We start from the raw sequence: 17,563 nt of genomic DNA, 5'->3' as shown, positions 1-17,563 counted from the left end.
TCCGCTGAATACAAATCTGACGTCAGATTCGCAGAATTAATTAACTTTGCAAAAATTAAACTTTGCAATTTCGCGGCCACATTTGTAATAAGTGACCCGAAAAACCATGAAAAAAGTATATAGGTTGTTTGGGTAAAAGTCAAATTCATTGCCGTCACTTGAGGGTGGAAATAACAGTTTCTTTTCTGTAAATTCGCCATTTTGAGACATCCATCTTAAATTTTAAAGTTGTTCTTTCCATTTTTAGACAGTTCAATATTTTTGTGCACGTTTGTGAATCAATTTTTTTGCATGAAAAAATTTTTCGATACGAAATCCAGCAGCAAACATTTTTTGTCTTACATTTTTTCGTGTTTTTTGTTATAAATGCCGCCATGTTGAATTTCCTGGTAAACGAGCAATTATTTTGACAACTTCATCTGATAGAGCGGTCTTGAAAACATAAGTATGTTGAGTTTCAAACATATGCGACACGTTTTGCTTTCACGACTTGCATCAGCAAAGTTAAGTTTAGTTTTTCAGTCTTTTGGGCGTTAATGGGTTAATTTTCAATTAAAATGATAAATCTTCGACTAAAATGAGGAATCTTTGACCAAAGAACTTAATTTTAGCGAAAAAGTGGTTTTAGCAACATCACAGTTAATTTTTTAATCAAAAGGAACGAATTTTCAAAAGAATAGCTGAAGTTTTAACTAACTAATAATTACATTTTTAAGCCAAAAAGGCAAAGTTTATGAAAAAGAGTTACATTTTCAATAAAAACAAACCGAATTTTTAACCGCATATAGTTGAGTTACATTTTAAGTTTGACAAATTATTTTTTAACTAAAAAAATAATTGTCTACAAAATAGTTCAATTAAAAAAAAGAAAACGGTTTCTGAACTTATGTGATTAATTATCAACAGAAAGTGATTTTCTAACAAAGCAGGATGAATTTTCAAGAAAACAAACAAAACGGATTAGTTCCCAAAGAGAAATGTAATAGTTGATATTGCAATTTAGGAAGACTTTAATTGTAAACAAAAGACTGTTGAATTAAATAAAAAAGGCGATTGATAATTCAAATAGTCTTATCTTCAACTGACATTTTTTCTTGATTGATTTTTTTGTATTTCCTGAAAGATTTTTGATATTCAGTTAATATCCCGCAAATTAAATGGCAAAATTCATTTTACTTTTTTTTTAATGGATTATCAAAAATCGCGTTTTGCTATCTACAGTATATATCCGCCGAACGATTTTCCTTCGACTCTTCAAATTTCTGAAATGTTATTCAACAGGATTAGTCCACAGAAACTTTATTTGCATTTTTAGATAAAAGGATGAGGAATTTTTTTAAACAAAAAGACGAATTTACAGCAAAATAGGGGAATGTTCAATCAAGAAAGATATTTCAGAAAATTCAGGATGAAAATTTTATATACATTTTTTAACATTCTTACGAGAAAGATATATTTTCTACAAAACCATTTGATTTTTAACACAAAAATATGAATTTTTAAATAAATAGTTAATTTTTAACCAAATGGTTGCTTTTATTCAAATAATGAAATTTTCAACCAAATGATGGAAAAAAATTAACACAAGATGAATTTTCAAAGAAAAAAATTATAAAATTATACTTTTGTATGATTTACTTTTAATAACTGTTTTTTTTTAAACCGAATTTCATTAAGGTTCCATGTTTATTTAATTAACTACATTTATCTATGCATGTTCATTCCTTAAGTTTATAGAATATTTTTAAGAAATAAATTACTTTATAACTTTTCACTGACTTTAGAAGATTTGAAGTTACTTCAAGAGAATTCATGTCACTTCAAGTGACTTTATGTGAATTCAAAATAAGTAAGATATTTAAGGCGATTTTAAGGATTTCAAGTGGTTTCAAGAAAATCCAGGTGATATCAAATAAATTCAGGTTATTTCCAGTGACTACACGTGAATTCAAATGACTTCAGATATTTCAGGACAGTTCAAATGACGTCAGAAAAATTCAAGGGCATCAAATGCATACAGATGATTTCGAGTGAATTCAGGTGAATTCAAATTACTTCACATATTTACAGAACTTTCAAGCGAATTCAAGTGATTTCAAATGAAGGCGAATGACTTCTTGCGAATTTAAATGACTACAAGTGACTATATATATTTTAGCAGACTCCTTCGATTTCTACATTAATAACATTTTGAGGAATAATTCTACTTCAATTTGAGCATTTTGAATATTTTTTAATGCGCAATTTTCTCAATTGTTTGCGATAGGATAGTAGAAGTTAGAGATAATCATAATAAAGCGATGGTTATTTCGAATCTCCCAGTTATTTCAGCAATATAATGCTCTATCTTCATCTTAACGAGCTGCGCATTGCAGCAACAACACTATAGCTCCTTATCTTGGTGGTTGAACATTCGTTAGAAAAGCCGTTCATCTGGGGACCCAATTTTTCTTGTAGAATCAATTTAATACTGAACTTACCCTTGTTCGTTTTACAAAATCGGTTTTAATACAACAAGAGGAGAAGTAATCTCAGTGCCAATTGAATGCAAGGATATTTTGTATTTTAATGTATAATTCATTATTTTTATGGAATAGCATGCCAATTAGTTATCTACTTCGTCATCTAGACAATATGTCAAAAATCTTCAATGGAAAATATTTGCAATGGCACATTGCTTGTATAATAAAATATCCATATCATTGACTCACTGACCTTCCTTTACATTTTTGCAGACAAGTGAGGAAGTGTTTCACGCTGAATAAATAATCAAGAAAGATATTTAGATTCAATGAATTTGAGATTTAGTATAACATCGTGACCGACTGACGCACAAATGAAAGGTGTTTTTTGTTTTTGCAAACCGAAGATTAATACGGAAAAGGAAATACGGGTAAAATAATTACATCCTGAATCTTCAAGGAAATCATCTTTTATTCTTTATTTCTTTCTGTACTGAAATTCTACTAGAATTATATTCAAAACAATTAAAATGTAAATTTAAAAAGAAATAGGATTTATGCTCTTTGTGCAGCGCAATTCAATACTGAATTCTTTGAAAGTAATTTTCTCTCTTATGACTGATGTACCCTTGCCCGTAATAATTTTTTTTGTGAACATAATTATGAGGCAATGGCGAGGGAAAATAAGTTTCCAGAGTCATCAGGGGCCGTTCGAAAATATAATTCTTTTCGATTAAAAAGTCGACGATTATATATTGTATTTAGAATTCGTCCCTCTTGGTTACAAATTCTATTAATTGTTTGGAGATCTAAATATTTTGTTAAAAATCATTTGTTTTTTTTTTTAGTTGGAAATTAATTTTCTTCAGTGAAAATTAATCTGATTTATCTTTGGCTAAGAATTAATCACTTTTAGTTGGCAATTAAACTAATAAATTTTTCATTAAAAATTTGTCTTCTAGCTGGAAACTGATCGCTGTTAGTTTTAAACTCAACTATTTGGTTTCAAATGTATTGAAAATTCAACATTTTTTTCTCTTTTGGATGACAAATATTTTTTGTTTGAAAATTTATCTCGTTTGATGGGAATATAATATATTTTTAAAAGTGTGCAACAGTTGTTTAAAAATTAATCTTCTCTGGCTAGAAGTTTAATTATGTTGTTAAAAATGCGTCTTATTTGGTAAAATTTTTATTAATTCAAAATTAAAATATTTTCTGATTAGAAATGTATCTACTTTTTTAAAAGTTGAATTACTTTGTTAAAACTTTTAATATTTCATTTTTGGCTGAATATTGAAGATTATTATTTTAAAATGAAACTTTTTGATTCAAAATGTATTTTTTTGTGGAAAATTTATATTTACGTCTTAAAAGTCAACTGTTTCGTAGAAAATTTATCTTTTCGGTTTGAAACTTCAACTCTTTTGTTGAAAATTCGATGGTTTGACTTTAAAATTCTATTTTATTCTATCTTGATTAATAAATCAACTCGTCTGAGAGAAATATGACCTTTTTTTGTTAAAAGTACAACTGATTGGTCACAGATAATTCGTTTCTTGTTAAAGATTTAACTATTTGGCCGAAAATTCATCTTTTTTAGTTGAATTCAACTGTTTTTCATTTGAAATTTTATTGTTATTTATTTTAAATCAAAATATTTTTTCCATTGAAATATCAACTACCGCTCCTTCTGTAGAGAATAATGATTTTGTTATAACAAATTGAGCTTCCTGGTTGAAAGTTGACGTTCTTTGTTAAATAATATTTTGTTTATTTTTCTCGCTTAAAAGTTCAACTACTCAATTGTAAATGCAACTGTTTGGTTTGTAATTAACTGTTTTTAAATTTAACCATTTTCTCTAAGAAAACCTTCTAACCATATAAGAAATTCAAGAATTGTATTTAAAAGTAATGTTTTCTTAATTGAAAATTTAAATATTTTTGTTGCAAATTTGTCTTTTTGGATATAAAACTCATCCCTCTGGATCGAAAATTCATATTTTTTTGGTGACAAACTTATCTTTTTTGGTTTAAAATTAATGTTTATTCTCAAAAAATCGTCTGCTTGGCTTGAAGATTCAAATATATTTTTTGAAATAAAACTTTTCGTGGTTGAATTTTTGATCGTATTTGTTTGAAAATCCCACGATTTAGTTGAAAATTCATTGTTGTACATAGATTGAAGATTCCACTATTTGGTTAAAAATTCAAATATTTTGTGAAAAATTACCCTATTTACCCTCATAAATATAATCATTATTATCATAACAAAATATTGTGTTTGTATGTCTTCTTTTTCATTTTAGGCGTTTATCTAATGAAAATGAAAAAAAGTTTGACTAAAAAGTTGGGTTGGGGAGGGGGGGGGGCTTGTTTGCGACATTATTCTAGGGAGTTTAAGCTTCCTTTGGCGATATGTGACGAAGGGTGAGATTTTAGTAAATAAATCATTATTTCTCTTTCAAGTTAATTTAGCATATTTTGGATTTACTTTGTGTATATATTAGATCATGCTTTGATTGGTGTGAGACTTTCTTCTGTTTAAGGCCGGATTAAGAAAACGAATGAGTAAAAATGATTTGCCAATGGCATGGGACGAGAAAGGAGAAATCGGCGTTTATGCAATCTGCCGAGTAATGACTCTGTATAACAGTTGCAGTAACATGAACGCTTCAGAATCCAGCTGCATTTTCTATCGCTAACATATAATGCTACTGCTAATATACGATTTGCGCCTAGAAGTTATCTCACTTTCACGGAATTATGCCCTTATTATTTATATTATGATACTTTTTCGCAGAATTGAATCGCAAATTTAGGTACATTTCACTTTTTACATTATAATCCTAATGAGAAGGTAGGGAAATGTAGCAAAGTTTTTTTTATGTTTGACCTTAATAAAGTTTTGGGTTCACATAAGCACGTTTCGAGAATTTCTCGAATATTCTCGAATTTTTCTTGAATGCATCACTATATTTTGGCCCATAACTTTTTTCCTTGATAATATTTTTGGACTTTCATTACACCGTTTTGAAGGTTTATTATAAAGCTTACTTTCTGTGAACAAGACGTATATAATAACAATGCAAACAAATTTTATAACCGATTTTCTGAATGTCTTTCAATCTGCAAAAAAAATTTGTAATATAGGTTGGGACATCTCTTAAAATATGAAAAATAAGTGTAAAAAATAATTCTGAAACGCTACAGTGAACCTTAATGTAAATATTTGGTTTTTCAATTGGGGTTTCCAAAAAAATGAACAATTATACATCTCATCTTTGATGGCTTTAGACAAAACCTCGAAATCAGTGACCCCGTTCACTTTTTCGCTTGTGACGAGACAAGCGTGTAGAATTCTGGATGTACCCGGTAATAAGCGTAGAATAGAGAAAAATTAATATTTTTAGGTTTCAGCGCAAACGTGAAGATTATTCTATTATTTTGAATGCGCGATTTTTCCATCTGTTTAAAATGCAACAATAAGAATAAGTTATATCCAAAACTTATTCACTTCACCAGTAACGCACCTCACAGAGATATTTTTTATTCCTCAGAAGTGGTCATATTTTAATTTTATTTAATTCCTTCTAATAAGTTCAAAAAATATGTGTAATAAGTTGTTTTAATCCCTTCATGCGGAATGTAAATTCTGACATTTTAATTCTCACCAATTCAACTCTGCCTCTCTAGAGTTAAAACTATTTAAATTCACTCATTTGTATAGATGTCTTTTTTGCTTTTTTTTAAAGACATTTACATAAATTATTAAAATATAGATAAATATAAATTTGAATATTTTTCGAATTAATGAGTTATTAAACGATTTAATAATGAAAAATAGGTTAAACAAATGCTTCCGTTAGGTTTAACTAAGTCGATTGAGGGGAATATGATTTGCACTTTTTCTGTTGCCTGAATTCAACGCTTGTTACCGGGAACAGACCACTTGTCTCGAAACAGTTATTTGTCCAAAATTCTTGACGATTAGCACACATACATCGGATGGCTATTCATCCTGAAATTCTCAGCGAAAAAAAACTTGCTTTGACTCAAAACATCGTGTCAACTCATTTTATAAAATCGATTAAAATCTTCAGAGAGTTGAGGTTATATTAATTGTCAGTAACTCCGCAGGCTCCAAAACAAAGTAACTGAAGGGTTTCAAGTTTTATCGGTGTCACATGGATATTTTATGCTGTGACGTCAGCTAGCAAGATGTCTGCACACGGGAGGCCAAGCAATAATACCAATTGTGGGGAACGAAACTTAATTTTTTTACATTTTTGACAAAAATGATGATTTTATCATTCTTCAGCTTCAACAAAATAAAGAATCATGTAATTTGTGTATACATTTATAAATTAATATCCCTAATTTTTTGATAAAATAGAATATTTTTGTTTAGGGGGAGCTGGAAAAGGGGCTCGAGATGTGACCAATCGCTAAAACGTATTTTTGTATAGGGGGAGCTGGAAAAAGGGTTCGAGATTTGACTAATCACTCTTTTGTACAGGCCGCTAAAACGTATTTTTTTGAAGCGGGAACTGGAAAAGGGGTTCCAGATTGCACCAATCACTCTTTTATTTGCAGTCGCTAAAACGTATTTTTTAAGGGTAAGCTAGAAAAGGGGTTCGAGATGTGACAAATCACTCTTCTGTAACCAGTCGCTATAACTAATATAAACTAATATAAGGGCCTCGAGATGTAACCAATCACTTTTCTGGGACCAGTCGCTAAAAGGTATTTTTTAAAAAGGGTAGCTGAAAAAGGAGTTCGAGATGTTATCAAGCCCTCTTCTATGATAAGTCGCTAAAACGTCTTTTGAAAAGGTTGAGCTGAAAAAGAGGTTCGTGATTTGACCAATCACTCTTCTGTGATCAGTTGCTAAAACGTAATTTTGTAAAGGGGGAGCGGGAAAAGGGGTTCGAGATGTGACCAATCACTCTTTTGTGGCCAGTCGCTAAAATTATTTTTTAAAGGTTTTTAGAGTTTTTTAAACAATGCTATCGGAGCTATTGGGCAATGGAAAAATTTTTTTCACCAAACTCTGTATGGCCTAATGCGAATATTTCAAATTCGAGTTTCTCGAAAACGGCGAAAAAATTTACAATTGTCGTTCTCCCCTTGTTCGTCTGTTTGTTGCTCTTGATTGTATGCCAATTTGTGTACATATTCACAAATTATTATTTCGACTTTTTTGATAAAATAGTAAAATTTAATTAAAAAAGAAAAAGGGGTTTCCGGAAAAGGAGGTTTCTCGATGTAAAAATTGGCCGGATTAAAAAATTCATGTCCGGCAAAAAAATATCGAATCTGTATACACAACGATAATTTATATCAAAGTAAATATTCGTTAATAAGTTTATAGTAATATTTTAAGTAAAAAGTCTGCGAAATTTCTGGACAAATAGCCGTTAGCTGTGTGCAGGCTATTTGTCCGGAATTCTGGACGAATAGATTCTGGACAAATAGCCGTTCCGAGTCAGTTAGGCTATTTGTACAGAATTCTGGTCGAATAGCCGTTCCGAGACCATTCGCCCAGAATTCTGGTCAAATATACACTCTGTTCGGCAAAACTATACAAGATACGATAATAATTAATAAAAAATTACTTAACCAAAAAACGTCTACAAATCTGCTGTTACTCATTTTTAATAGGATGCGTAGCTTTTGTTTTAATCATGAAAAATAATATTGAATATCTAACCAATAACATTTTTGGAAAAAAACACGACGCGAAATAAGAGAAAAATTAACACGAAAAAGATGTTTACTCAGAAAAGATCTACAAATTTATTTTCACTCATTTTTTGATAGGATTCGTTGTTTCGTTTTAGTCGTAAAAAGGCATTTTCTCTAAATAAAATTTTCGGATAAACAGCACAAGATTCGAAAAATAATGAATAGATAAAAGTTGTTTACAAAAAAAGGATCGAAAAATTTGTTATTAAGTATTGTTTAATAGGGCGCGCGGTTTCTGTTTTAATTGCAAACTACAATTTTTGTAAAAATGATACAATATATGAAAAAAATTAAGAGGCAAAAATTGTAAAAAAAAAACAAAAAATAAAAAAATTGTTTAAAAATTGTTATTTGTTAGGATGCATAGTTTTATTTTAATCGTGAACAATTAGATTGAAAAAAAAATTGAAATTGTTAGAAAAGACGGAAGGAACGAAAAAAAATGAATAGACTAAAGATGCTCACCAGAACTAGATCGACAAATTTGATTGAAATTAGTTTTTAATAGAGGGCGTGGTTTTAGTTTTAGTAGTAAAAAATGACATTGAATAAAATAGTACATTTTTCATAATTATTGTATAAGCTTGAAGCTTATTATATAAAAGTGCACCTTTGGGTAAATTTTAATCATGCGCGAAGCACGAGATAAGTTATGAGAATCTGTTCGTTAAAGCCGAAGGAGTTTACACAAAAGAGAATTAAGAATCTTCAAATTAAAGTTGCTGATAGTTTGCCCTTTGTATTTTTAGAGGCTTGTTTCTTGTTTTAACAGTAAACTGTTTTTAAAAAATTAGACATTTTAGCATGAAAGTTGGGCGGTTTGATTTAAAATTCGTCTATTTTTCAGGAAATGAATCTTGTTTATTCAGAATCCATCTATTTTTGATTAAGAAATTATTTACTTTTTTAAAAATTCGTATTTTTTCGTGGAGTCCAACTGGATTATAATTCGCTTCTTTCTTTCTTAATTTAATGTAAACTGCAAATACGACTTTTCCATTTTTTCGTGGAAAATTCAACTATTTGGTTCAAAATTCATGTATTTTGCAAACGGAGCAAAAAATTTATGAAAAAGTGAAAAAATTTATTTATAAACTGCTGAAGTTAACATTAAAAAAATTATGGAAAAAATTAATTCAACACAATCATAAGGGATCGGACCTTTTCTCGAAAAGCGGAAAAGTTTTTTCATAAAGTTCTTGGATCAACATCAAGCACACTTTTTGCAAATTTGGGTCAAAACGTTCATAAGGGGTCATGCACATAATACATCACGTGTTTTTTCTTTGTTTAAATAAAGACGAAAATAAAATTGCCTTGCAACCAAAAAGAATACTAAGTTACAAACGAAAGAAAAACGTCTCACGTATTATATGCACGACCCCTAAGGGGGAGATGAAGGAGAGGGACAGAGAAACATTGACAAATGGGGGGGGGGTATTTTACGATGACTGACTTAGCATTCCTGGAACATTTATGCACATAAAAATAATGATAAGGATGCCGATTTATTCTGAAACTTTCATTGTGACAAATACTGACAAAGAAATTTGTGAAAAATTAATAGAAAAACGATTTTTTACCTTTAAATGTCTATTCTAAACATTTGTTCGTATAATTATTTGGAAAATTAAAACAAAATAACGTATGTCAAATTTTTATGATCGAGTATGATTTTGTCGATAAGAGTAAGTAATGTTAATGAAAAAATATACTTTTTAAATGACAAATTTCTAATGTAGACTATTTGATAGTTCAATTTGTTCATAACAATTAACTTTAAAGAAATACAGATATTTGCTTTCCACTGCCCCTGCATGTTAAGTTAATCGATTATGTGTTTAAGAAAAATTTGGCCACAAAGATAAGAATAAGATAAGTAAAAATCAAATGTTTTCATTATTTGCATTAAAATAAAAGTTTAAATAAACAAAAATGAACAAATCGGAACGCATTAGTCTCGAATGTATACAAATAAACAAAATAAAAGTTAATGATTATAAATTTTTGATTTAATTTAATAAAACTTTGTACTCAGTCGCTTCTGAGGTTCTAGATTACGAGTTTGACGTAAAAATTGAAAAATTCTATAAAGCGGTTGATTATTATAATTTTTTTTTAATTTAGTAAAACTTTGTACTCAGAGGTTTTCGGGGTTCCGAATTAATAGTCTGACGCCAAATTACAAAATTTTAAATGTCATGTCCAATATAGCCATTGTAAAGTATATATTTATGACTAAATTTCACGAAACTGTGCATTCAGTTTTCTCTAAACGTCTAAAGTAACGATCAAGTGATTACAACAGAGATTATTTACAATAATATTTCCGATACTTAATGAACATAACCGTCCAACTTAGTCTATAACACAAGATCGAAGTTGATTGAAAGTTCATCATCGTAAAGTTAAAGAGTATCATCATCCTCATCTTTTAAAAAATATTTTAATTTAAACTTTATGAGATAGTTAGAACGTTTTTTAGAGCCTTTAAAAAAATGTTTACAGAAAGTAACAACTTCAACCGCTTTGAGATTCGGCAGGGAGTTAAAGAAGCAATAAAAATAGCTTCAAATACCTTTTCAGATGTCTCTAGAGTAAAGGTATATAGAAAATTGATTACTCAATGTATTTTATACATTCGTCTTTTTTCTCCTAAAAGGGCTTTTGGTTCCACTGTGAAATGAACAAATATTTTTAAAAAATGTATTTATTAAGATAGAAAAATAATGCGAGAATTTTTTAAAAACAGTTCTGAAGAAGATGAACATTTTATAGGAAAAATATCTTCCAGCTAAAAATAAAGTGGCTTCAATGGGATTGAAAAGAGGGCAAAGGATCTGCATCCGTCCTGGATTCTCGTTTGATCAAATGCACCGACTTTCTCGAGTAACTGTGAATCTCAATGACTCTTACTTCTATCGAACCAATAAAACTGTTCGTTTTGTAATCGATTGCCGGCATCTAGACTGCACTCTAGTGCATGAAAGTGCCCTCAGAACACGTCCTTCGCTCTTCTCAAGGCCGTCGTGCACTTTAATTATCATTGCCATTGACATGCGGTTGCGGATAAGAAATCCAATACTTGTAAACAGACTAATTAATTCGCAATATATTAAAAAGACTTCCGATTTGCATTGAGTGACTGCTGCGAACAGAATCTATTGAAAAAAGAATCTATTAAAATCGGAAGCGTTCAAGGGGAAACTGACGGTGAAACGAAAATTATGATTGGACTTTCGATTTAGACAGTGCGAATTTTCATGCAATTTCTTGTTAGTCATAAAGTAAAAAGAAGCTATTTATTGCACGCATCGTTGAATTTATTAACGTGTTCTGGTTCAGTTGTTTAGTTCGATGATCTGACGCATTTCAATCTGTATACAATTTAACATTTTCGTTGAATTGTGAATTTTCGTTTCGATTTATAATTATTTTAATTAAAGCTCATTACCCGAGTATTAATTTTTCGAATAAGTAACGTGCGCTTTTTCACCGTTTTCGAAAAAATCGGCTATGACATATTCGTTAGAGGCCACATAGAGCTTTGGCGAAAACCGCTTTTGCACGGCGCCACAGCGTCAGTTGGGTGCAATCAGAAATCGAGTTTCAAAGTAATATTTAGAATGCAGTTCTGCACTAATTTTAGATTTTTGTTAAAATTAAGGACTAAATTCTCCAGATATTGGTGAAAGACGATTTTTTATTTTTTGTTTGTTTAATGTTTATGTTAATGCAAGGAGCGAAAAAAATGTCGATTGTTTTAATTTTATTTTTTATCTCTTAGAAAAATTTGTTCTTATATAGTATGTTTGGAAATGTGCAAAAAATATTTGGATTCCACACTTAGAACAATTTGTTGTCCAGAAAAGCTAGCAAGATCCCAATCAGGGTTGGAAAAGACTGACTAGAGTATTATGAAGAAGATTTTTATTTAGAGCTTATTTGTTATTTTTGATTCCTTTTTTCCCTGGCTCTTCTTGGAAATTTGCAAAAAATATATTATTTATTTATTTGACTTAGACAGTTAGAAAAATGTTTGGTCATGATGGGCTAGCCGGCACCTGGTTGGATCTTGAAAATACATTCTAGATTCTATGGTCTAGACCTAGACAATGCTCTAGATGGATGCAATTCTAGTATTTTGTCCGGAAGATTCAAAAAAATATTGCTTATATCTATCAAGAAACGTGATAATTTAAAAATCATATTTATACGTTCCTAAGTATATACGTTAGTACAAATTAGTATTTCATGTATTAGAAACAATTTGTCTTCCAAAATATGCAGAGAAATTGCAATTAGTGCTGAAAACTAGCAAAAGAGAAATTTTCAACAATGAGGTTTTCTATTAATCTTATTAAGTAGATTTATGGGTGTAATAAGGACAGTCAAATTAGCCAAAAAAAATAGAATTCGCTTGTACAAATTAGATATGTGGAGATCTCTGTCCTATAATATTTGGATGAACGTCCATTGGAAGCCTTGAAAAGTTTGAGGCTGATTTCTGAATGAATTATTTGTTATCAACTAAAAACGTGAAATCGCACAATTTTCTGAACGCGCTTGCTTAATTGATTGTCTTTTATTAAGAGATAGGTAAAAAGTTATTGCTATTGAATTCTCGAATTGGATGGTTCTAATTATTAAAAAACATTTTTTGGGGTATTTTAGAATTCAAAAGTGACAGAGGGGTGGGGGAGCACTTTTTTTAAACAACCATATTTTGTAAAAAAAAATCTGCTGAGTTCAAATTCGCTAAAATATCTAACGGATTAAAAAACAGTCAATACGACTTTTCTGATTGTTTATGACAAATCGTTATAAACAATCATTTTTGTTCCATATTTACAGCTGCCAAAAAAATCGGAAAAAAATTGTATACAATCATACAGCAAGGCGGATTTTAATTGTAATTTTTAAAAATTTCACGTGAAATATATTCGAATCAAAAATATTATTTAAACAAATTTTATAGCAGATTTTACAGACTTTTGCTGGTAGCTGTAATATGGAACGAAAATGATTGTTTATAGAAATTTTTTATAAACAATGTGGAAAATTGTTTTGATATTTTGAATATGCTTTTTCCTGAAGGTGTACAATCTGTTAGATATTTCAGCAAAATTGAAATCAACAGATTATTGTTTACAAAACCAGAATGTTTAAGAAAAATGTTCTCCCCACCCCTCTGTCATTTTTAAGTTCTAAAATTGAAAAAAATACAATGCTTTGAACTACCCAATTTGAGAACTAAGTAGCAAAAATCCGATCGCAATTATTTTTCCAACAATTGAAATTCATCATCGCTTTGTCTTCACTTAAAAACGCACAATGCAAATTTTCCAAATTGATATCTCGTAAACTGTTTGTCATGGGATATTCGCGAAGGCCTTGTTTCAAAGCTGATTTTATACTATAAAAACAAACTTCTATACATATTTTAGATATCTCATAATCGTAAGTAACAACCTAACCAAACGTATTGAGAAAATGTTGCGATTTCACGTTTTTGTTAATAACAAACAATTGTTTGAGAAATCATCCTTAACTTTCCGGGCCTGCAAAACAACGTTCATCCAAATACTTTATTACAAGAATCTCCGTCTCTGTGATTTGCTCAATCAGAAATCTGAATTTGTACTATGATATTCAAAAAGTAATTATTCAGTTATATTCTATAGCTATTTGCGATAAAAATGTTAAGTTTTAACTCGATTCACCTGATATTGACGATTCCGAATAAAATTTCGAACAACATTTTTTTTAAAGTATTTGTTTTTTGTGGATTCGAACAAATTTGGGGGGGCTATGAATGGAATTTTAAAAGAAAGAAATGTTGAAGAACCCTATTTTGCAGTCTGGAATGCACAGTTAAAAGAAAGATGTATAGGTTGCAGTGCAATGCTCTCGGGTTTTAGTAGAGCAGCTGTAACTAACTTATCGATAAAAAATACATTCACGGTTATACTTGTCGCACTCAAAGCTTAATACTTTTTTGTAGTCCTTGGAAGCGTAGAAGCTTCTTTTATGTAGCAAAAGAAGGTATAGCAATTCACACCAACAATACCAACATCCTACTAAACTATTGAAGCATTTTACTTGCATCCAATCGTTTTTACCCGTAAAGGGCATTCCACTCTTTTTCCTGTCAGTTGTCTTATTTTTCTAGAAAACACATAAATGTAGGGTAGAAAGCAGTTCCAAATGATTTTTATTATCGATTTTTTGCAATTATTTGTTGTTAAATTATCTGGCAATGCTGGAGGAGGAGCGAACAAAACCACGGTGTTCCGAGCGAGGAGGGAAGATACCTAAAAATGCGGTTCAGCGGAGGTAGATTATGACGGATTATACTGGATTACACTGGAAAACATTAAATTACAATGCTTTGCATAGAATTACTCTGCGTTATAAACGATTACACTGTTTAACAAAACTTTCAAATTTTTGGCCGAAAAGGGCGAATTTTCAAAAAATACGTGGTTCTTTAACCAAACCATTAAATTTTTAATTACAAAAGATTAATTTTCTAACAAAAATGGAATGATTACATTGTCCACAAGAGATGGATTTTCAACTGAAATTATGAAACTTAAATCGGATCAGTTAAAGTTTTAGTTAAAAAATAATTTTTCAACTAAAAAGCAATTATTTCTTATAAAACAGTTAAACTTCCATCAAAAGAGATGAATCAATCATTTTCTACGAAAGAAGATGAATTTTTTAAAAAATATATGCATTATAAAAATAAATAGTTGGTTTTCCGAAAAAACAGTTACGTTTCCAACCACACAGATGATATTTCAAGAAAATAGTTAAATTTTCAAACAAACCATTCTCAACTAAAGTCAAGAATCTTGAACCAGAAAACTGAAATTTTAACAAAGTAATTTAATTTTCAAGTTAGTAATTGAATTTTCAACTCAAAATAATTAATTTTCAACTTAAAATTGAATACTTAGATTCTCCGTTAAAAAATGAATTCTTTAAAAAAACGAACTTTCAACGTTTTTATTCAACGACTTTAGAATTAAACGTATAAAATGAAAGATTTTAAAACTGTTTGATTGATCAATTTTTAATTAAATACCGTCAAACTGCAAAATTTTTAATTTTCAACTGTTTCAAATTGTACAGTTCAAAGATTTCTGGGTAGAGAGTATAAATCAATACTATCAATTTGATTGCTCTAAATTGCAAAATGAACCAATTAAATTGTACATTTTCTAAATTATATCATTTTAGGCAATTTTAAGTTAGAAAGATTAAAAATTGATGGACTACATTTTTCAAAACTGAACACTGTAAAAATCTGAATGATGTATAACATATAATTATTCAATTCCTATTTATACACAAAAATTTGTTTTTGTTTTAGAACCTTTCATACAATTCTTTTAAATAATTTTTTTACAAAATAAAAAATCATTTGAATTTTAGCAAAATTCTTCAAAAAATATATTGTGTTGACACCTTTCCAAATCTTTGAAAAGTTTCAAAATATTGTTTTGAAATTTTCAATAATCAACATTTTGTCTTACATATCTTAAAAGTTATTTTGCTAAATAATAAAACATTGTTTCATTTCTTTAAAAGATTTAAAATGGAATGGGTCAAAAATGGAATATTTTAAATTGAAGCAATATTTGAACAGGATTTAATTTTTAACAAATGCGTTTAATTATCAATATATTCATTTGAAAATATTTAAAAACTGAAAATAGTTCAGAAATTTTTAATTGGACATTGGCATTTTCGTAAATACTAAGGCTTTTTAAATGAAATAGTTATTTTATAAACTTTAAGACTTCAAGTCTTCAAAACGGAATTCTTAACAGAAATAAATAAAAAGCGTACGCTTAAAATCAAAGATTTCTGAATTACGAATTATAAATTGAGTGGTTTCAAACTGAAAAAGCTAAAAATTGACCTTAATTTAAGAAAACTTGAGATTCAACTTTTCCTAGTGGTACGATTCAGCAGCCAAACTAAAAAGTGGTTACGAAATAAATATGTGGAATCATCTTTAAATGGCATTTTTTAGGATTTCAGAAAACAAAAGCTTTTCCACGGAAAATAAATTAAACGAAAAACACAGGGCAGCTAATTCTAATTAGTAAAAATAAACTTCCCAAATACACTTTGAAAAATAACATAACTTGACAAAATTGTACATTGCAATTACAAAACTTTAAAAAAATCTGAAATTCCCAATAATTAATAAATCTATATCCATATCCATATGTTATTAAAAGTTAATTAATCCAGTGTATTAAAACAAAACTGTATAAAATAATTTCAATTTTCTAAGTAACAACGAGAATAAATAAAATAAAATAATTGTTGTGATGAGATATTCATGCAGATGCTATCATCTAAGGGAATCTATTTTCATTTTTTTTGTCTCTGCTGATCCTTAAGGTACAACAATTGTCTATTTATTGGAAAATTAACATAAAACGGATTTAGCATATATGGTTTCTTTACCTCTCGCTTATACTCGAAACAATATTTATTCATTTTTTAGCACCTTTAGTTTTGTCATTAAACTTTTGTTATCATTTTGTATGAGATAAGTGAGGTTCCACTTAACTAATCGTGAAAAGTAAGCAACTATGCTGTTTTTCGTCCCTCGATTAAAAATAATCGACTTTGATCACATGATTATAAGTGCGTGTAATCATTATTACTAGATAATCGTAAGAGAATTGTGTGTATCTGTTATGTTTTCTAATTATATTTTCTAATCCGACTTTCCTTAAGTAATTATAGTATCAACACGAGAATGCAATGACGATTTCTGCCATTAGAGTTGACATTGCTGAATAATCCTCTGACCTAGATTTAGTGAATAAGCCTGATTTATAAGGGAAATTTTTTTGTATGCATTTCCTCTAGAGTAATAACATTTCTAATGGTGAACATCAACAATTAAAACTAAGCTTGAGGCTTGTACAGCAACCTTCTCTCTAAAAAAATTGATGATTGACAGATTTTTTTCAATTTTTCGATTAAAATTCTTAGAAAATGTAAAAAAAAATTTGAAAAAGCTTTAGTCATAAACATTTTATAGTTTAATCAAGATTCGTTGGTAATTTTTTTTCTATTTGCAGGTAGGCTAGCAGCAATTCTTTTTGGAATACTGGCTCTCACAATTGGAATCATCCTTAGTAGTATACCATGGGTAGATTACGTTATTTTAAGGGTGAGTATTTTAGCATAAAAACTAAATATCTTATTTAATTTCATAATTAGTATGGAATATTAAATAGGAAAAGCTTAGTTTTCGAAAAAATGGGGAAAACAACTACCTATTATTAAATTTTCGGAAATGGAATTGCATTCACTAC

The 17,563-nt window shown here is 29.2% G+C and overlaps 1 protein-coding gene across 2 annotated transcripts in view; it reads left to right on the top strand.

Annotated features, from left to right (window-relative positions):
- LOC117168743 (scavenger receptor class B member 1) overlaps window positions 1-17,563 on the top strand; it is a 160,619-nt gene that overhangs the window by 103,713 nt on the left and 39,343 nt on the right. For both annotated transcript variants that reach the window (XM_033354477.1, XM_033354478.1), the window contains exon 3: window positions 17,327-17,418. In XM_033354477.1, coding sequence (XP_033210368.1) covers window positions 17,327-17,418 — 92 coding nt within the window. The remainder of the gene's footprint in view (window positions 1-17,326; window positions 17,419-17,563) is intronic.

This window comes from Belonocnema kinseyi, chromosome 3 (genome assembly GCF_010883055.1).
Source record: "Belonocnema kinseyi isolate 2016_QV_RU_SX_M_011 chromosome 3, B_treatae_v1, whole genome shotgun sequence".
Lineage (NCBI taxonomy): Eukaryota > Metazoa > Arthropoda > Insecta > Hymenoptera > Cynipidae > Belonocnema > Belonocnema kinseyi.
This window is presented reverse-complemented; position numbering and strand designations above follow the sequence as displayed.